This window comes from Cynocephalus volans, chromosome 4, assembly GCF_027409185.1.
Source record: "Cynocephalus volans isolate mCynVol1 chromosome 4, mCynVol1.pri, whole genome shotgun sequence".
NCBI classification, from domain to species: Eukaryota; Metazoa; Chordata; class Mammalia; order Dermoptera; family Cynocephalidae; genus Cynocephalus; species Cynocephalus volans.
The window spans coordinates 50,541,536-50,564,350 of NC_084463.1; the positions used below are offsets into that span (position 1 = coordinate 50,541,536).

Genomic DNA, 22,815 nt, shown 5'->3' on the forward strand with positions numbered 1-22,815 from the left:
ATAAAAGAAATCCTGTGGAATTCAACTTAAAATCTTCAAAAATAACTGAGTTCAGCAATGTAGCAGGTTATGAAGTGAATGTAAAAAAATCAATTGTATTTCTATATACTAGCAATAAACATTCTGGAAACACAACTAAGAAAGTGATACCATTGAAAATAGGATCAAAAAGAATGAAAACCTCTGGAAAGAATTTTAGGAATGTAAGTGTTCTAATTTTATACTGAAAACAACCAAATATAATGAAAGGACAAAAACACAAATTTAAAATGTAGTAATGATTTGGATATTCCCTTACCAGCAGTTCACTGTGATTTTTTAGAGCCTAGGGTTGTTAGGAGTGATGGCACCTTGTACTTCGTCATGAGAGTTGAGGTGGAGAAGAGGTGATACAATTGAGAAATATGTGAGAGCCAAAAATAAACGAACAAATTCACATATTTGTGTGACTATGAGAGGATCCTGGACCAACCTGTTTTCCAAATATCTAGATTGTGATACTTGGAAAACCTTTGTAGATAGTTATGAGAAGAAAGAAATACACACACACACACACACACACAGGATTTCCCCCAGTTTTTAATTTTTTGTGTGTGTTGTTTATTGGCTTTGTTTTTGTTGCAAGAGCAGGAAAGCATTTTGTGTTTGAGGAGTCAAGTTTGAGAAACATCAGATGACCAAGAATAGAACTAATGAGATACAGAGAGGATCTGGATTAAGCGACGATAATACCCAGAACCAGTGTTAATCTCTGAGCACAGTTGATGCTGTCTAGCAAGAGAACACCAATAAGAACAAACACCAAGTCTTGCACATGGGGTCATTTAAACTTTTAATTTTGAACTCCCAGTGGGGACTAAAAAGAAGGGCAAGAGAGTATGAAGAGAAAACAGGGAAACCAGTGTTACCAAAATGAAGGAGAAGTTTTAATGGCTACTGAGAAGTATATAATAAGTCGAGGACTAAGGACTGTCTTCTGGATGGAGACAGGAAGCCATTGCTGACGTGAATGAACTTCAATTAAGTTCTCCACACTCCCATGAGGAGCAGACCATGAAGAACACAACTTCTTGACATTGGCTTTTTTTTTTTTTTAACCAAAATTAAATAAGGGTTTCATTTCCATCTCTAGCATTTGAGTGAAAATTTTGCTCCAGCCATTGTGGATACAACTGCCACAATGTGGTTTCTGCTCTCCATCTTACTTACAAGGGCCTAAAAAATACAGTAACTAAGACTATTTTAAGGTTTTAAAATATATTCTCAAGGAAACATAGACTGGTATGGAGGTACTAGAAGTCATACGATTTTATAACTGTAAGAAAAAATCTTCAGCAAACATCATTACTTCTGAAAAGGACTGTAGCAGCCCTAATGCAATCAGGAACAACACAGGTTAAGTACGATAACTAATCAATCAACACAATCCTGGAATTCCAAGTTAATATAAAATCACAAACAAATTAAAGGTCTAAGTGTTTTTAGATGACAATTACCTTGTTACAAAAGCCACATTCATGAACCTTAAGAGAAACCAGATGGGTAAAACAGGATCTCTTCTTCAGAAACTTAACTCATGCAGTTATGGGACCATAGTCTATAGGAGGAAAAGTATCAGTGTTGAGTGGGGAAATGGAGTCTCTTCAATTTTAAACTTTATCACGGTTGTGTTGGAGGACCTTTGATGTCAATTTAGATAAATTAGTTAAAAATGACAGGAGACCCTGAGTCAGAGAAAATATTTGTAAACTGGAACTTCCTGTCTGAACAAGATGACAAGAACCATTTTTCCTCCTCCTATCTACTATGTTCAACTATAAACTCTGGAATTTCCTAAGAAACATCCACAGGAGAACTCTGGAAGGCTGTAGAAATAAACAAACAACAGAGTGCCAGGATGTCATTATACTCTCACCAATCAGGAGAAGGAGACCCTCCTGATGTTTTCCAGAACGTGGCAACAGAAGGTAGTCAGGTAGGGTAATTTCTCCCTGGACTCAACCTGATTTCTGTGACAACAAATAGTGACTACAATCCCCTTCCCCAAGCCCAGCATGACCTGAGCGACATAGATTCAGAGCCCTGGAGGTAATTAGCAGACAGTGAGTCTGTTCTCTTTTTTCCCCTATACATGCTAAGGCAAACAGGCAGCTCCTGCAAAGAACCACCACAACCAGTGAATTATTCCAGGAAGATGTACATTCACACATATGTCATAAGTTACTCTTCCTGCCTGCTGCTCTTCAGGAGAAATATGCGTGGGGACCATGGACATGGTCCCCATATAAAAATCTCACAGATTATGAAATCTGTTCCCAGAAGGCCTGAGTTGTTGGGGCAGGATTGAGAAGTGCATGGACCCAGGAACAATAACCTCTGGGAGAATCTGCTCCCACCATCTCTGACACAGTAGGAGAGTCATTCATTCTCCTGTTGTCACTCTCTGCAGCTCATGTCTTTGCTCTGAGATTCAGGGATGGTGTTTATACACTGTTTGAAAAATAGCAGAGCCCAGCTGTGAAGAGCAGACATGCCAAGCCTGAGAAAAGAGAAAATGGCACATAGGGACCTAGAAAGCCTATTCATACTCTATATTCAAAGAAGGACTTCTGAAAGACCAGTAGGCAAGCTCTGATTGGATAATCCTACTAGTGGCCATCAGACAATAAGAAAATGAAATACTGAGACTCTTCCAAGAGTACTTGCCAGAGACCTCCACCTACAGCATATTCATCTTCAGAGTTCATTTTCATGTTTTTCAACTTTTCTTTTTTAATTATCACTAAGTCCAACACATAAAATTACACACGTGTGGAATACTAGAAAATATAAGTATATAACCATAATCACAAACTTTAGAATATGTCCATGACTCATCTTATTTGCATCTACTCTTTCACCACTCCAGCTCTAGACAATTTTTAATGCCTTTACTGTTTCTGAAGATAAGCCTTTATAAAAATATCTTAAGTGCAAAAATAAATTATGTAGTTTCCTTGGGTGTAGTTTCTTTCACATAGCTGGACACTGTTGATGATCTTTCCTGCTAGAGCACATATCATTACTATATCTTCTTTGATTGGGGAATAGTATTCTATGACACAGATACACCGCATACATGTTACCTTCTGGTAGTGGATGAATATTTGTTTCATTTACTTTTGGCAATTATAAATAGTGCTGCTATGAGCATTCACATGAGTCTTTGGCCATAAACTTATCTTTTTTTTTTTTTTTTTGCATACACTGAAAGAAATTTGAGTAGTACAGTGATTCTAGATAATATTTTGAGAAATTGCCAAAATGTTTTTCAAAGTGCCTGCACTATTTTACATTCTCATTTACAATATGACAGTTCCATATTCTGTAAATCTTTGTTGACACTTTTTATTGTCTATATTATAGCCATTTTATTGGGTGTTATCCTCCTTATGGTTTTCATTTGCATTTCTCTAATCACAATAATGTTCATATTTCCACGAACTTATTGACAATTTGCATGTTTTTTGTAGACACGTGTATTTAAATCCTTTGTCCATTTTAAAAACTTGATTGTCTATTATTGACTTTTAAGAGTTTCATCTTTATTCTGAAATATACCCCTCACACAGATACATAATTTAAACTTATTTTGCATTAATTAACTTGTCTTTTTATTTTTTTTATGGCCTCATTTGAAAAACATAAGTGTCACAATGTTATCAAATGCAGTTTATCTTTTTATTTCCTTCTCTAGAATGTGATTTTGGTGGAATTTCTAAGAAATTGTTACCTAGCTTATAATTACAAATATTTACTCTATTATTTCTCTATAAGTTTTATAATTTTATCTCCTACAAACAATAAGAGATCTATTTTGAATACTTTTCTGAATGGGTGTGATTTGAGTGAGGGGTTCAACTTTATCCTTCTGCAAGTGTATATAATTTTCCCAGCACCATTTGCTGAAAAAAGCTGTCAGTACAAAAGACAGTGTTTTGTGTGTGTGTGTGTGTGTGTTTCTGGAAAAAATTAGCTAGTCTTTGCCATGCAGTATTTCTCCCTTATGTGAGTTCTCTGATGTCTGCTTAGGTGTGACTTCTGACAAAAGATGTTCTACATTCATTACAATCAGCCTTTCATATCCACAAAATCCACATTCATGGATTCAACCAACTATAAATCAAAAATATTTGAAAAAAAGAAAGTATGGCAATTCAAAATATACCAAAAAACTACAACAAATTATACTGTTTTTAATGTATTCAGTAATATAAGTAATCTAGACATGATGTGAAATTGTGCAGCAGAATGTTAGCTCACCACTTCATATAAGACTTGAGCATCCACAGATTTTGGTATCTATGGAAAGTTTTGAAACCAATCCCCTGTGGATATGAATGGACAGCTGTACATTCATAGGTTTTCTCTTTTACGTGAGTTCTCTGATGCATCCTGAAGTGTGCTCATGACTAGTAAGGTTTGATTTCTGGTAGGAAGATTTCCTACATTCATTACATTCATATGGTTTCACAACTGTGTGAGTTCTTTGATGGACACGGAGGTCTGCTTTACTGTAGAAAGGTTTCCTATATTCTTTACATTCATCTGGATTCTCACATGCGTAAATTCTCCAATGCTTGCTGAGGTTTGACTTCTGGTGAAAGGTTTTTCCACATTCATTACATACATAGGGCTTCTCATCTGTGTGAATCTCTGATGCATGCTGAAGATTGACATGTTTGAAGGTTTTTTAACACATTGTATTCATAGGGCCTTTTCTATGTGTGATTTTTCTTACGTTTATTGAGATCCAAGTTATGGTAGAAAGATTTTGTACATTCTTTATATTCATATGGTGTCTCACCTGTGTGAGTATTGTGATATACACTGAAGTCTGATTTACTTTAGAAAATTTCTGAACATTGTTGTCATTCATATGGTTTCTTACCTGTGTGAATTCTCTGATGTCTGGTGAGGTCTGACTTTCTGTGAAAGGTTTTCCCACATTGACTACACTCATATGGTTTCTCACCTGTGTGAGTTCTCTGATGTACAATGAGGCATGATTTACTGGAGTAAGTTTTTCTACATTCTTTACATTCATATGGTTTTTCACCTGTGTGAATTCTCTGATGCTTGCGGAGATCTGACTTCTCATAAAAGGTTTTTCCACATTCACTACACTGATATGGTTTCTCACCTGTGTGAGTTCTCTGATGTACAATGAGGCATGATTTACTGGAGTAAGTTTTTCTACATTCTTTACATTCATATGGTTTTTCACCTGTGTGAATTCTCTGATGCTTGCGGAGATCTGACTTCTCATAAAAGGTTTTTCCACATTCACTACACTGATATGGTTTCTCACCTGTGTGAATTCTCTGATGCCTGCTGAGGACTGACTTCCTGTGAAAGGCTTTACCACATGCAGTACATTCATATGGTTTCTCACCTGTGTGAATTCTCTGATGCACACTGAGGAGTGACTTCCTGTGAAAGGTTTTTCCACATTGACTACATTCATATGGTTTCTCACCAGTGTGAATTCTCTGATGCACACTGAGGAGTGACTTCCTGTGAAAGGTTTTTCCACATTCACTACATTTATATGGTTTCTCACCTATGTGAATTCTCTGATGCCTGCTGAAGTGTAACTTCCTGTGAAAAGTTTCTCCACATTCACTACATTCATATGGTTTCTCACCTGTGTGAATTCTCTGATGCACACTGAGGTGTGACTTCCTGTGAAAGGTTTTTCCACATGCACTACATTCATATGGTTTCTCGCCTGTGTGAATTCTCTGATGCTCACTGAGGAGTGACTTCCTGTGAAAGGTTTTTCCACATTCACTACACTGATATGGTTTCTCACCTGTGTGAATTCTCTGATGCCTGCTGAGGTGTGACTTCCTGTGAAAGGTTTTTCCACATGCACTACATTCATATGGTTTTTCACCTGTGTGAATTCTCTGATGCTTGCGGAGATCTGACTTCTCATAAAAGGTTTTTCCACATTCACTACACTGATATGGTTTCTCACCTGTGTGAATTCTCTGATGCCTGCTGAGGTGTGACTTCCCATGAAAGGTTTTTCCACATGCACTACATTCATATGGTTTCTCACCAGTGTGAGTTCTCTGATGCTCACTGAGGAGTGACTTCTCATAAAAGGTTTTTCCACATTCACTACACTGATATGGTTTCTCACCTGTGTGAATTCTCTGATGCCTGCTGAGGTGTGACTTCCTGTGAAAGGTTTTTCCACATTGACTACATTCATATGGATTCTCACCTGTGTGAACTCTCCGATGCTTGCTGAGGTTTGAGGAACTGTGAAAGGTTTTCCCACATTCATTACACACATATAGCTTCTCCCCTGTATGTGTTCTCTTATGGATTGTAAGGGGTAATTTCTTCATGAATGATTTATCACATTCACTATATTTATAGGGTTTCTCTTCTGTGTGTATTTTCTGCTGTTCAGTGAGTTCATAATTTTCACAGAACTTTCTCCAACATATGTCAAACTGAAAAGCTTTCTCTGATACTGGAATTATCTCTTGGGCAAGAACAGCTGACTTATGAAAGACTTTCCCGTACTCAAATTTACAGGACATCTCTCCTATATACGCTTTCTTCTGTTCCAATAATATTGGCTTTGTGTTGAAGGATTTCCATTGTCCAGTATATTCAAAAGCCTGCTGCTGAACATGAATCTTGGAATGCTGATTAAGATACTCACAATGTCTCCACAATTTTCCAGTTATATTAGCCTCATCAGATTTCTCTCCAGCATGCATCCAAACAGCCTCTCTAGGAGGATGTACATTCTGACATACATTGAACTCTTTGCACCTCAGTCCTAAATACTTTTCATTATTTATAATTGAACTTGAAATATGGTTTGAGCTCAAATGAAATGCTTGTTCTATTTCAACTCTCTCCTCAGTTGATGTATTGCTGTTGGTAATTACAACATCCTGCAAATATGTATCATGACGTTCTTGGCTTTTTGTAATTAGAACTTCAACTATCTGAACATCTAAAATAAGAAAAAATTACCATATCCATAAGTCACACATAAGTATTGCTAAAATGAGCATGTAAAAGTAAAGAAGTTTTTTCATATTCTCATGGCATAGGATTGTACAAAAATGAATAATAGAAATTGGATTTATAAGTATACATGTTTCCTACATACTACAATAATGTAATAAATTGTATTAACATATTTTCTAATGTACAATTTTATTTTTCATTCATAAGAAAATATTTGGTAAAACTTTCACCTATGCTTGGTCATAATTTTCAACCAAGTGCTTATCATCTGACATTTGTTTAACTTATTTTATTTCTCTATTTTATTCTTATAACAACAGTGGGTATCACATAGTGCTTTTTTCCCTTCTTATTCTGATTTCAGTATGGCAATACTTTATTGGATCAGGTAGTTTCAGGTTCAGCAGGAAACCAATTTTCTTTCCTTTAAACAGAAATTTGGCTTAGTGCAGAATTTTGCCCCTATTGTTTGTTTAGTTTTCATTCTTCCCTACAAAAAGGCTATAGACATCTGGAAATTTTTCAGATAAAACATCTCCTTTCCCACACAGTAGATAAAGACATCTTACTACAAATTTCTCATTTAACCTCACTGCCTCTGCTTCTCAAAAAGCTCCATTTTACCACACTGTGCACCCCTTTTCTGCAGGTTTAAGATATTTGGTTGTCAACCCAGGATGTCCCCACAATATTTCCATTTCTATTTAGCTCCTTCTGAGTTTAACTGGCATTCTACCTCTATTTTCTGGTGCACACACCTCTGCTTTATAATTTGCTGCTTCTGAAGGCTTTTATGTTTTGCAATGAAGTTTCAGTTGTGTCCTATTTCCATAAAAAATAAAGTCTTGTGTACATTCCTTGTTCTCTTTGTTGGTTTAGAATAATATTCACAAAGAGAACGGGAACATGCTAACTTCAAGTTCCAGTACTCCACAACAAAATCTGAGCCCTTCAACATAAAACTCTTGGTTCACATGATGTTGGGACCCACAATCTCCTGAATCTCCTTCCAAGTCCAGTAGCTCCTTTCCAGGTGCCTATGCTGTATCCATAACAGCTTCATACTTTCTGATTCATGGTACACAATGCTCACTTCTGGACCTCTTTGCTCATCCTCTTATCAACTCCCTAGGTAACCTCCTATATAATTATGGCTTTAAAAATCAGCTGTAAGCCACCAATTTCCAAATTTGTAGCTCCAATAGTGATGTCCTCTCTAAACTCTCAATTTTATACTTATGCAAGTATAATATGTTAAATTTGGAAAAGAGTTAAGTTGAACTTACGCTATGCCAAAGTAAACAATAATCTTCCTAGAACTGCCCAATCTGGATATCCTTCTTAAATTCTCACTACCCACTTTTCTGTCTCTCTCACTGTGGTTACATATTCCTCATGATTCTAATACAAATATTTAGTGTATATTATTATCTTGTTTCTCATCAGAATGTGAAACCTCTGAAAGAGACATTATTTAGATTATTGCTGTTTTAAGTACAAATATATATAAAATAAACAGTACTTAAAACCCACTTAATAATGATGTAGTTAAAAAATATGTGTATAAATAAATGTTTGTTCTATAATTTAAATTTTCCCCCAAACTCATATTGAAGTTTGATCATCATATTAACAGTATGAAGAGTGTGGAAAATCTAACTATGGTATTTGAACTGTAAGGCTTTGAGGAAGTTATTACATAGTGAAGGCCATGCCTTTATGAATGGATTGATCTGTTCATGAAATAGTGACTTAATGGGTTATTGAGGGTAGATTGGTGGCTTTAAACAGCATGTGGACACACTTTTGCCACTCTCGCCTTGTGACACAGTGCACCAACTGTGGACTCTGCTGAGAGTCCCCACAAATGAGAAGACCCCCACCAGATGTGATACCTAAACTTTGGACTTGTCTGCCTACATAACTATAAAAAATAAATTTTGTTTCCTTATAAATTACCTGTTTTCAGGTATAAAATTACAAGTAGAAAAACATGGACTAAAACATTCTGGAAGGAGACGTACATGATAATGGACCAAAAGAGAGCTACCAAGAATACTGATAAAGTTCACAGTAAATAAAAGGGTCTAAAACAAGAAAGGTAGAGATTAGATTTGTGGAAGTATATGAACTACTCATTAAAATAAAACGTGGGTATATAAGTGTTAGAGCTCTATTTGGAGATTATATAATGCATGAGTTTCTAAGTAGGCCAGGAGTTCTCTGGTCTGAAATCTAGCAAATATATTGGTAAAAACAGCTGAACATGACCAAAATCTGCTGGACCTTACTCTTTCCAGCCTCAGTGCCCAGGACATACTGACCTTGTAGACTCTGGTTTTGGGAGTCTATTGTCCATTGTTCTGCTTCTTGCTCCAACTTGAAGATCACTTCAGGTTTGGTAATGCAGTACCCTTTAATGGATAATAACAGGGACTTTGCAAAATTGTTGTCAGGTTCTTGAAAGGATGACAAGAGCTCATCTTAAGATGCTATGAAATGACAGGGCCAATTTGAATGTTTCTTTGGAGAGGGATGATGCATTATTTATGGAATAAAATCCTACCTAAATAGCATTAAATCTTATAAGTGGTTCCTTTATTTACCATAGAGGAAGAAAGTACTGCCCCTGACACTGAGGAGTTTCACTCACCCAATGACACCAGGTTGCTGTAGGTCTCCAGCATCACACTCCTGTACAAAGTCCTCTGACCATCATCAAGGTCCTGCCACTCCTCCCATGTGAAGTCCACAGCAACATCCTCAAAAGACACTAACCCCTGTAACAGCACATTTCTCCTCAACTCAAGTCATAAGACCTGGTTCACAAAATGGAAATCTGGAAGTTCATAATTCTGTGGGTGCATGTACATAGGTATCTTACAACAGGTACAGTATTCCATATGGTAGAAGAAATAAAAATCACAACAGGAAGATTCTGCAAGTGTAATAAATTATTAATTATAAAAAATACTACTACAAAGCCACTTTGCAGATCTAGACCATCATTCTTGCTACAGATAAAAGGATGAATAAAATTCTACTCCTCCAAGGGATCTGATTAGTATGAAGACATAAGTATAAATAATTACCTGAAAAAAAGTGCAAGTTGAACTAATTTAGAACCAAGTTCAATATAGACTGGCTTAAGAAAGAATGAGAAAATAGAGTTCTATTTTGTGTTCAATTTCAACTCCACTGAAATGCCAAAGATGCTTAGCCTTTCCATGTAATGTATGTGAGTAAACAGCAAAAGTCCAGTCAGAAGGGCACAAACAACTCACAATATATTAAGAGAACTACATACGGTACTAGGTATAGGGGATGGGATAAAAACAATTTGACCAAAATCAAATATCAAAAACCTTATGCACTCATTGTTGACTTTAAATTACTTTCAAATTAAAAGCATGTACCAAACATTTCCAAATTTTCTTTCTGTGTCCAAAAATTTGCTTGTGCCCACCCCGGGGTGAATACTGCCACTTTTCAAACCACGAGGTTAAATAATAAGGTCGTTTAAGGACAGGTAAATAACATAATCAGATTTGCATTTGACATTCATCCACTAGAAGGGAATGGTTAAGGTGCTTATGGGAGAATCATAGGGGGAAAAACAGAGTAATAGATGATCACCTGTCATCAGGGCACACAGCAGTGAGCATAGCAAAGAGGAAAAAAGGAAAGAAAAAGCAGGAGCAGAATATGGTTCTAATTTGCTGTGCAGAGAATAAAAATAAGAGTCTTATTTCAAGGCTATTTACATGATTTCAGCTACATAGGTATTGGCATTGTAAAGTAAATTTGGAAAATGGGTTTTAAAAATAACTATAATGCAGAAGTGACACAGATTTGAACACATTATAATTAAAATATCTGTGAAAATGTCCAAATGGCAATTAGATATATAATTTCAGTGTTTAGGACAGATATCTAAGCTGATAATTAAGACTGAGAAAATATCAGAATTTCATTGATACCTTTAGCAATCAGAGTTAATGAATCTATAACATTAAATTAAAATTTTAGGGAATCTGCAGAAACATTAATATATAAAGATAGAAGAAGAGAAATAGACTGTGAAGATCAGGAAAAATTTTCTGAATTTATTTCATGAATAAAGGAAAACTCAGTATTAAGAAGTTTACCAATAAAATTGATCACTTTCATAGTTATGAAGGAAAATCATTTGATTATCTACATAAACATTAAAAAGGTACTTCTAGAAATACGTTCCAGTTTTCTATTCCTGCACACACACACACACACACACACACACACACACACACACACACACACACACACACACACACACACAAAGAAAAACACTTGGAAATCATCACTCCATTGGAACAACAAATAAAAAGCTGAAGACTGAAAAATCAATAACTCTTCTTGAACAGTAAGAAAGAAAAGGACACAGAGCACACTGCTGCCCCAAAGATTAGAGAGGCAGACAGGCAAATATATGGAGTCATGGCTTACAGGAGTGGATATTTACTATTGGAAACCACCACGGGAAACAGCGTAAGAGCTTGAAAACTTAAATTGTGACTGACAAATTGATGGAGGCTCATCAATAGAGTTGTAGACAACTCTGAGGGTTAAAACTCCAGGAGACCCAGTCATAGCAGGAAACCAAAGTACTATGTAATTCACTGTCAAAAGCATGAACAGGATCCTACAGTTAATAATAAAAAAGATCTCCCCCCTTGCTTTCACCTGTGAGAGCAAAAAGGCAAACATTTAAATATGCCAGAATATTCTATTGTTTATTCATTACCTACTTTAAGATATTTTGTTAAAGAACTCCAAATGGACCAAGACAGCTCCCCCCTCTCCACAGCTTAAGACCACATTACTGAATGCATATTTACAGTAGTTTCTTTTCCCTGTTACATCATATCAGGCTATAAAGAAAACAATTACAAGGCATTTTTAAGACAAAAAAAAAAAAACAGAATAAACAAGTAAAGAAACACAGCTGGAAGTGATAGAGCAAGCATCAGAAAAAGCCATGATCAGAATGTTAAAACTGTCAAACAAGTTTTATTTTAAAACTCTGATGAATAAGCTTAGGGATCAAATGGATAAAGTAGACATTACTCAACAGCAGATGGGCAATGAAAGTACACATAAAAGTTCTAAGGAAGTACCAAAACAAACAAACAAACATAAAAACAGTAACACAGATCAAAAACAGTGTAACCGAAATTAGGAATGTTTTTAATTGGCTTATTAACAGACTGAACAAGGCTGAGAAAAGAATCTCTGAGCTTGAAAATACATCAATAGAAACTTCAAAATCTGAAAAGCAAAGAGAACTAAGACAGAAAAGAACATAATATCCAAGGACTGTGGGAAAAACTACAAAATTGTCCCATAGAATAATGAGAATACCCCCCCAAAAAAAAATAGAAAGAGAGACAAAAAGAAACAGAATGTATATTTGGAACAATAATGCTTGAGAGCGCCCACAGATTAATGTCAGACACCAAAGCAAAGACCCAGGAAACTCAGAGAATATCAACCATGATAAATGCCAAAAACTACACCTAAGCATATCATTATTAAAACACTGAAAATCAATTTTTAAAAAAAAAACTACAAAAAGGAAAAGAGAACAAAATCTTACTTATAGAGAAGAAAAGATAAGAATTACATACAAAATCTGCTCAGAATCCATGCAAGTAAGAACTCAGTGAAATGAAACTCTCAAAGCGTCAAGAGAAGAAACCCACTAACTTAGAGTTCTCTACCCTGTAAAATCATCCTTCAAAAAAGAAGGAAAAATAAAGACTTTCTTATATGAACAAAAATTAAGGAAATCTGCTGCCAGTGTAAATGTCTTGCAAGAAATATGAAAAGAATTTCTGTTGACAGGAGAAAAAGATGCATATAGGTCAGAAATCTTAACCTCCATAAAAAAAGGAACAGAATTAAAGAAGAAATAAGTGGAAGTAAAATAAAAGGTTTTATTTTTCTTATTCTGAATTGATCTAACATATAATAGGTTGTATCCAATAATTTTGGAAACAATGTGTAAAGTTATGTATGCTTTTACACACACACACACACAAAAAAAAAATTAATAATTTTAAAATAGAAAGTCAATAGAGACTATCAAAAACAAAGAACAAAATATCTGATTTTTTGGAAAGATAAATAGAGTTAAGAATCCTATAAAAAGGCTATGGAAAAAGAGGACCAAAACAACCAATATTAGGAATGAGAGGAGGGGCATCTCTACAGATCCTGTGGACATAAAAGGATAATAATGATATACTATGACCAATTCTCTTGCACACATTTGAAAACTTAGATAAAATGGATCAAATCCTCACAAGATACAATTATCAAAATTCACACAATAAGAAATACACAATATGAATAAGCATATATCTGTTATAGAAAATGAGTAAATCATTAATAATCTTCAAAGCAGAAAACATCCTTCCCAGATGTGTACAATGTTAAATTCAACCAAACATTTAAGGAAGAAATTATAGCAATTCCCTACTGTGTATTGGTACTTCCCAACTCATTCTATGAGGGCAGCATTACCTCAATACCAAAACCAGGAAAAGACATTACAAGAAGAGAAAAGTACAAATCATTACCACTCATGAATATACATGCAAAAGTCCTCAACAAAATATTGGTAAACCTAATCCAAAAATGTAGTTAAAAGAGCTGTGCATTATGATCAAGTCAGATTTATTCCAGGCATGCAAAGCTGGTACACATTTGAACATCAATTAATATAATCCATCACATCAGCAGACTTAAATAGAAAAACCTTATGATCACAGCATAGAACCAGAAAAGCATGAGACAAAATACAGCATCATTCCTGATAAATACTCTCAGTAAACCAGAATTAGAGGGAAACTTCATCAACTTGATAGTCTATCCACAGAAACTACAGCTAATATGATACTTAATGGTGAGAAATTCAAAGCCTTCCAGCAAAATCAGAAACAAAGCAAGAATCCACCATCTCACCCCTCTTTTCAACATGGTACTTAAAGTACTAGCTCATGCAATAAGATAACTACTTAAAATAAATGGCATACATAAAGGAAAATAAAATAAAATTGTCTTTGTTTACAGATCATATGATAATGTGTAAAAAATCCAAAACGGACAAAAAAACTTCTGGAACTAATAAGTGATTATAATGTGATTGCAAGATCCAAAGTTAATATGCAAATTTGATCACTTTCCTATATACTAGCAACAAACACGGGGAATTTGAAGTAAAAAAAAACAAAAAACGAAAAAACAAAAACCACACTATTTACATTAGCACCCCAAAAAGGAAATAGTTGTGAATCATATATCTCACAAGAAATTAATATCCAGAATACATAGAATCCTTCAACTCACAAGTCAAAAAACAAATAACCTGATTAAAAATGGGCAAAGGTCTTGAACAGACATTGCTCCAAAGATGATATACAAATGGCTAACAAGCATATGAAAACATGCTTGACATCACTAACCATTAAGGAAATGCAAACTAAAACCACAATGACATATTGCTTCACACACAATAGAAAAAAACAAGCACAGGCAAAATTGGAACCCTTGTCAACTGTTTTGTTGGTGGGAATGTAAAATGGTGCAGCCACTACAAAAATAATACAGTTGCTTTTAAAAAAATTAAAATTAGAATTACCATATAATCCAACAATCCAATTTTGTGTATAAATCCAAAATAATTAATAATAGTAGTGCAAAATATTTGCACAACTGTGTTCATGGCAACATTATTCACTTAAAAGTTGGAAGCATTCCAGATGTCCTTAGAGAAATGTGAATACAGAAACAAAACATTTTATTTTCATAAAGGAATATTAGATAGCCTTAAAAACAAAGAAAGTCCTCACAGTCTTATTGTATAACATGGAACTTTGATAATATTATGCAAAGGAAAATAAGCCACTCACAAAATGACAGATATTATATGGCTCCACTGATGAAAGTCAAATTTTTAGAAACACAAAGTAGAATGGTGGTTGTCAAGGTCTGGGAGGAGAGGGAAATTGAGAGCAGTCATTTAATGAGTACAGACTTGCAGTTTTCCAAGATAGAAAGTTCTGGATATCTGCTGCACAACAGTGTGAATATACCTAACACCACTTAAAGGTTAAGAAATGGTTAAATTTATATGTGTATATGTGTTTTTTTACTGAAATTAAAAAGATTATTTTGAAAATAATTTTCAGAGGCCAGTAGTTGATCATACTGAAAAATAAATGAATAAATAAATAAAAATAAATTGAGTACCCAAAAACAATTTAGGAAAGTAAAAACAGAGGACAAAATGGCAATTGAGACAAAGAGAAAGTGGGAAGCAAAATAGCAGACCTAACTCTAACCTTATTAATAATTTGTTTCAGTTGAATTGGACTAAATATTCTACTTTATGCAGAGACTCTCAGCCTTGATAGGAAAGTAAGACCCAACTATATGCTATCCACAGAGACATGGTTTAAATACAAAGACACAAACAGAGTAAAATTTTAAAAAATGGAAAAAGATGTACTACATTTACAGTAAGTATAAAAAGCCTAAGTTGAGATATTAATACTAGCAAAAAGAAACTTCAAGACAAAATATATCAACAGGGAAAAAAGACAGCCCTTTCATAATAACAGAAGGATTATACATGAGGAAGATGTAACAATTATAACTATGTCTGTGCCTAAACACAGAGCCACAAAGTACACTCATGTGGTGCTTAAAGACTGGGTAAGTTCTGAAAAATGTGTCATTAGGCAACTTTGTCACTGCATGAACCTCATAGAGTGCACTTACAGAACCTACATGGTACAGCCTACTACATAACTGGACTATGTAATGTAGATTACTGCACAGATATAAATGGGGTCTGTTGACTAAAATGTTATGTGGCACATGAGTGTACCTGGAAAAGAATAACTGAGCTAAAGTGAGAAATTGACAAATCCACATTCATAGTTGCAGAATTCTTTTCTCTCAATAACTAATGAAATAACCAGATAAAATTGTCAGGAAGAATACAGATACAATTGACAAAATTGTAACTATATCATATTATGGATATGTATATTTGTCTCTGTTTCTGCCTCCTAGCATACAACTCCTAAAATCCTTAGACTCTTCAAAGTGATGAGTGTCACTTTGCATGCTAATCAGTTGGCTGGTGGCTGGCTGCACCTGGGTAAATTCAGGATGGGAGCTGATTGCCAGCGGAGCCAACTTTGTAATTAGAGGGTTGGGACTTGCAGCCCACACCCCCAACTTCCAGGGTGGGGAGAGGAACTGAAGGTTAAGTTGATCAACAGTGGCCTATGCTGCAATCAATTGTGCCTAATGAGACCTCCATAAAAACCCAAGAACACAGGGTTGAGGGAGCTTCAGGACAGTTGAACTCATCCGTGAGACAGGAGGGTGGTGTACCTCATATCCAAGGGAATGGAACCTCCTGTGCCAGGACCCTTCCAGACCTCACCCTTTGTATCTCTTCACCTATTTGTATTTTTCAAAATGTCCTTTGGAATTAATAAGTGTAAGTAAATGTTTCACTGAATTCTTGGAGCCCCTTTAGTAAATTAATATAGACTAAAGAGAAAAAAGGGCATTGTGGGAGCCAGTCAGAAGATCCAGGAACATGGACTTGCAACTGGCATCTGAAGTGGGGATAGTCTTGGGGATAAAGCTCTTAACTTATGAGATATGATGCTACCTCCAAGTAGATAGTGCCAAAATAAATTTGAATTAGAAATGCACCCTGCTTGATTTCTGCTGCAAAATTGCTTCTGGGCTTAGTGTATGAAGAGAAATCCTCATGTATCTGGTGTCAGCTGCCAGCAGTGTGTTCTGAGTATAGGAGGGGAAACTGAGTATGTTTTCCCCATCCAACCTAATTGATATTTGTAGAGTACAATCTGAAGCTGCTATGAGTAAATGTGTCCACCAATGTTAATGTGTTGGAAACTTGATCCCTATTATAACAGTGTTAAGAGGGTAGGAAATCCAATTATAATATTTGCAAGGTGGGACCTTTAAGAGGTGACTGGATTGTGATGACAATGCCCTGGGGAATACATTAATCCACTTACAAAGTAATGGATTAATGTGTTAATGAGGTATCATGGGCATAGACTGGTGGCTTTGTACACTGGGCACATGAAAGTGCTCTTGCCATTCCCACCATGTGTTAATCTGCATTGCCATAGGACTCCCTACAGAGGCCCCACCATGAAGAAGATCCTGGACTTGATCTTAGCCTCCAAAATTGTAAAATATAACCTCTTCTCTTAATGCATTGTCCAGTTTCACATATTCTGTTGTAAGAAACAAAACAAAAAAAAGAAAAGAAAAGAAAAGAAAAAAAACCAGACTAATACAGAAACACTCATCAAGACACAGTACACACTGACCTATAAAACAAGTCTCAAGACTGAAATACTATAAAATATGTTTTAACCACAATAAAATTAAATTAGAAACCAACAACAAAAGTATATTCACAAAGTCTCAAATAGTTGAAAATTACATGACACACTTTGAATGGAGGCTAAAAATCAAAGAGCCTGTGTCGGCTCTGTGGGGGTAGTTTTGGTCTAATGGATTTTAATGCACAGAAGCCTGTGCTTTCTAAAGTAATGATTACATCATTTCTTGTATCAAAAGGCCAGAGTTAGATAAAAGGTGAAAAAGAGGCCATTGGATCCCCAAATTACTATAAGCAAGAAATAGAAAAAAAAAAAAGTTGGTCAAGTACAAACCCAAGCATGTGAGGAATAAGGATACTGACAGAAAATTGTGACAGCCAAAGGGGAAGTGTAAAGAGTCACGAGGAAACTTTCCAGGGAAGAGGACCAGGCCCTGTTCAAAGAACTACAGCACATGGCCAGTGGGAATAACTAACTGATCAGACCAGTGTCTACAGGTGCCTCTCCTTCCCACCAGCCCTCTCTGAAAGGAAGTGCCCACACGTTCCTGCCAGTGTCTTCACTGTGAGGTGGGTGTGTCTGGAGGAGCAGATGACAGGCCACAGGACCTGTTTATGTTGGGCTTTCAGCCCGTTCTTTAACAGCAAAACATTTCTGAGGCTCTTGAGAGCGGAAAATTATATTGTGCACATGACAGCATTTTGTGAGAAACTGTGGTCTTGAATTTTTTTTACCTTAAGGTACATTTCTAATAGCTACAAGGAAGTATTCAACAGGGAGTTTAATCTATGGTTGAAAGGCTGGAAAAGAGGTACAAACTGGAGAGGAATAGGTCTGAAAACTGCAGAGGATCGAATCTCTCAAGAAGAATTGCAGAGTGAGAATAGGGCCCAGGATGGAGTGCTTGGATGGACTCTGCTACAAATAGAAAGTAGAAGAATTCAGAGAAAAAAGAAACCATCAGTGAGGTCATCCTAGCAAGTAACACAGAAGAATTTCTGGGAAAAGGTCATGAACAGCAGTTTCAAATATGGCAGAAGATTCAAGGAAGGCAAAGGCTAGAGAATAGTCATTGAAATTGATTAAAATTTAGGTGATTGGCAAACTTTTGAAGAACTGAACTAAAACTATATTGAGTGGGTTCAAGAGCAAATGAATGGTGAGAATATTTTCCAGAAAATATAACTTTGCACAGTGTGCTACACACCTGCATGAACACAGGAACTGAAAGAAACTTATAGAGTTATTCAAGAATCTGTGGTTGACTCCATCCTCCCGATGATCCAGGTTTTAGCTGTGAATCAAATAAGGCCTTCCAAAAGCTGTTGGGTTCACACTGTTTTAGAAATTCCAGAAAAACCTTTTTAAGGGAATTGTTCTTAAGCACTAGGTTATTGTTTTTACTGCAGAAAACTGAAAGTATTTGTTTTCAAATTGGTGGTAAAAAAAAACCTTCCACAACATACTCAATGAAAATTGTCTGTCAGACTTTGGTGGCAACAAATCTGGATGTTCCGTAAAAAATGTAGCATACTGTCCTCTCAAATTTCATTTCAATCAAGAAACAAAAGTTCCTTTTTGCCATGACATCAAAAGGACTGGAGACAAATTTGCACTCAGCATGGAATATCCTAACTTCTGCCAACCTGCTGTGTCTACATGCCAACTTTATCTTTTATTCCTACATTTCCCACAAGCTAAGTTTTACTTATTTATATTTTTCTATTTTAATTCATGGACCCCATAAAGGTCATATATACAATGTCAGACAAAGTAAAGAACATAAACAAACAACTCACCAAAGACTTATTCATTTTTTGTTGCTCTTGGAAATGCAAATAGCACTCTGGCTGCACAGCTGAAGGAGAAAGAAAATGGAGTGAATTAAGAAGAGAACTGGTGTGACTTGATCTTAGATTCTCCTGACCAAAACACTGCCAATTAGCTGGAAACAAGAACCACCACCACCAGCAACACAACAGACTTTTCTCCCTATTGGATGATAGTCCTTTATGCCTCAAAAAGAGGCAGCACATAACTAACTGAAGATGCATCTACAAATACATTAATTGACAAAAAGCAGACAATTTAATTTGGGGTTAATGAAAACCGATGAGGGTACTTAAAAAGTCTGCATAAACATTAAATTAAAAGATAATGTGAATCCTTCAATACAGTTTTTGAAGTCCCCTCACAGATTACCTACTGCTTTAGCAACATCTAATTTTACCTTAAGATATAATTTAATCATTTAAACCAAAGAACAAAATATCATGTCTTCACTAAAATTAATGTGATAAAATATACCTAGGCTGTATTAACCATTTGCCTATTAATACAGGGATTTCACACAGGAGTCCACATGAGTGTTTCCACTATAACATATCTTGCTTTTATATACCTAAACATCAGAAAAGTGTACATCTTGCACCCCAACATTTTTTGCCCATAAGTATAAGAAAAGACATACATGATACATATTTCTTGTGGTACACTCTTCCAGTAATAATTTCCAGTGTCAGGTATCCCTGTATCCATCTTCTCGTATAGTATGTTCTCGCAATAAACTGGGCTTTGAAATTGATTTTCTTTGGCCACTAAGACATTAGAAAATGTGATGCAAACATTGCTTCGGAAAGTGACTGCCGTTGGTGCTTGCCTTCTTAGACACAGTTATGTTGTAAAGAAGCCTGGGGCTACCCTGTTGGAGACACAGGACCTACCCAAGAGCCACCAAAAACTACAGGGCAAGTGAGTGATGACATCTTAAACCAACCAGCCTCAGTCGGGGCACAAGCTGACTGAAGCCTCATTTGTAATCCAGGCAACACTAACATAGAAACTGCCCACCTGAGCACACTCGAAAAAGCGTTTCCATAGCAAATACACATGTAGCAAATGAAATGCATTTTGTGTTTATTTCTGTTTTATAAGTCATTGAATTTTGGTTAGTTTCTTACCAATTTCCTTAGCAAATACCAACTGTTACACAGAAGATGCCAGAACTCAATAGAAACAAAATTATTTGGAAGAAGACATTTTAAATTACATGTCAAAAATAGTCAATAGAAATTCAAAATCACACACAAAAGTTTTGAAAATCACACAGAATGACAACTGGATGGACTTCAGTGAGGTTGTTAGAGCTCAGGGAGGCCACGTGAATTATATAAAGCAATTGGTTGCATCAGTAAAGTATGTTGTAAGTTTTTAAAATTTATTTTTCAAGTCATAAACAAGTCTATTTACCTAAAAACATAAAAAATAAAAAGTGTCTGTTACTTATAAGCAAGTATTACACTGTAACTTAATTACATTTTAAGATATAGGTGTGGGGCCACCTTGTGGCTCACTCGGGAGAGTGCAGCGCTGGGAGCGCAGCTGCACAGCGCCAAGGCCGCGGGTTCAGACCCTATATAGGGATGGCCATTGCGCTCACTGGCTCAGCACAGTGCAGCCGACACCAAGCCAAGGGTTACGATCCCCTTACCGGTCACAAAAAAAAAAAAAAGAAAAGAAAAAAGACATAGGTGTGGAGGAGAAGAGTGATGCAGTCTAATTTGCCCATTTTAAATAATGTTAAATAGGCTCCCATTATATCCTTGCAGATTTCATAATTTTTAAGAACAGATTACTGACATTAAGTGGAAAACACTTGTGATGTTTACCCTTTGAAATCATATAATCCATAGAAAGTTTTGGAAATAAAAAAGGATAGTGATATTTAAGGCAAAGTATATTAAAGCAATGTTTAATCTAAGTTAATTTCATTCTCACAAAGATAATCTTAAAAGTAAACAAATGATTTTTTATATTTTTTTAATCTTAGTTTTATTGTAACATAGTTGATTGTACATATCTGTGGGGTTCAGAGTTGAATATCGATACCTGTGTGCAACATGTGATGCTCAAATAAGGATAACTGGCATGTTCAACAATATACAATGTCATCATTTTTCACAGCTCTTTATCAATTCCTCCCTCCCCCTTCCCCTTTCCCCCCTCTGGTAACCTCAGCTCTCCTTTTGAAAAGTTCAATGTATTATTGATTGTTTTTCTTTCCTTCTTTTAATTTATACATTTATTTTTTAGTGCCCACTTATGAGTGAAGGCATGCAGTCACTTATTTTGACTTAAGTGTGGCAAAAGGATAACATTATCCAAAAAGTCAGGCTGTGTAACATCAACAGATTATGTGACCATGGGCAAATCACATCTCCTAAAATCCATTTTTAAACAATCTTTCTAATAAGGTAGGAATAACTTGGCAAACACTTCCTGAACTATTGAGAACAACTATCAGGATAGTGAGAGCCTCAGGATTATCTCTAGATGCCACAAATGGTGATAGGCTATGTTTGAGAGAGCTCAGACACTCGAAACAATCAGGGAAGATAGAAGAAACGAGAGCGTGTTTGGAGGGCACTGTAGGCAGATCCTCTCAGATATGACAGGTTATTCCTTCATTCCAGGCCATACATTCAAGCCCCCTACTATAAGTAACATTTCCTAGGCCCTCGCCTATACTCAAACTCATGTCTCTTTTTTTTTTTTTTTTTTTTTCTTTTTTCGTGACCGGCACTCAGCCAGTGAGTGCACCGGCCATTCCTATATAGGATCCGAATCTGCGGCCGCTGGGAGCGTTGCCGCGCTCCCAGCGCAGCACCCTCCCGAGTGCGCCACAGGCTCGGCCCAAAACTCATGTCTCTTTTGAAAGATGGTGCAAATCTTTCAATAGCACCCAGTCCCCAATAGCTATTGCACGAGAACACCTCATTCAATCAACCAACTCGTGTTCACTCCAGACACTAGGATCAGTAATGGGTTGGGCTGTGCAAAGCTAGGATCTTGACCTTCTGGGACATTTTTGCCTGTGCACTGAAGCACTATTGAGAGGTCTCAGGTCAGAGGGGAATTCTTGCAGGGGAGATTCCAATTCACTGGGCACCATCCTTCAAACTTTTTAACACCTCCTTTACTCCTAAGAGAACTGGACCATCAGCCAGTGGCCCAATCTTTGTCCTAGAAGTCACTGTCCCTGGAGACTCGGTCATGTACAAACATCTGTAGACTTGGACCAGAAGTGCTAGGCAGGCTACACAGTGCTGGAGGGAACAGAAACTACACTTGCTAAAAGAGACACCAAGACGCCCCACAGATACAACTTGCAGAGAGTAACACTGAGTGTGCACACGCTTCACAATTCTTTCTCTGGGAACTTGAGGCAATTTCGCTACTATTGCGAATGCGCTCATCTTACACATAGTAAACTGAATGTCACTAGGTTAGTACCAGGTGCCCTCATGGCAGGGCCGCAACGGGAACTCAC

At 36.2% G+C, this 22,815-nt stretch overlaps 1 protein-coding gene across 1 annotated transcript; it reads right to left on the reverse strand.

Annotated features, from left to right (window-relative positions):
* Nucleotides 1-4,910: 4,910 nt before the first annotated feature.
* On the reverse strand, nucleotides 4,911-22,540 carry LOC134376128 (zinc finger protein 420-like). The gene is made up of 6 exons (XM_063094792.1): nucleotides 22,457-22,540; nucleotides 9,695-9,821; nucleotides 9,328-9,455; nucleotides 6,107-6,245; nucleotides 5,687-6,022; nucleotides 4,911-5,602 (listed from the first exon to the last, which is right to left on the reverse strand). The coding sequence occupies exons 1-6, from the start codon at nucleotides 22,538-22,540 to the stop codon at nucleotides 4,911-4,913; spliced, it is 1,506 nt and encodes a 501-aa protein (XP_062950862.1).
* Nucleotides 22,541-22,815: the final 275 nt, after the last annotated feature.

What these genes read in the sequence shown, in the direction of transcription:
- LOC134376128 (XM_063094792.1), bottom strand. Translation starts at nt 22,540, where the DNA reads ATGACCGAGTCTCCAGGGACAGTGACTTCTAGGACAAAGATTGGGCCA. An exon ending in TTCTCTTAGGAGTAAAGGAG is followed by an intron (nt 9,822 to 22,456) that starts GTGTTAAAAAGT and finishes GTGCTGTTACAG; the next exon opens with GGGTTAGTGTCTTTTGAGGA. An exon ending in GCATCAGAGAATTCACACAG is followed by an intron (nt 5,603 to 5,686) that starts GTGAGAAACCAT and finishes GAATTCACATAG; the next exon opens with GTGAGAAACCATATAAATGT.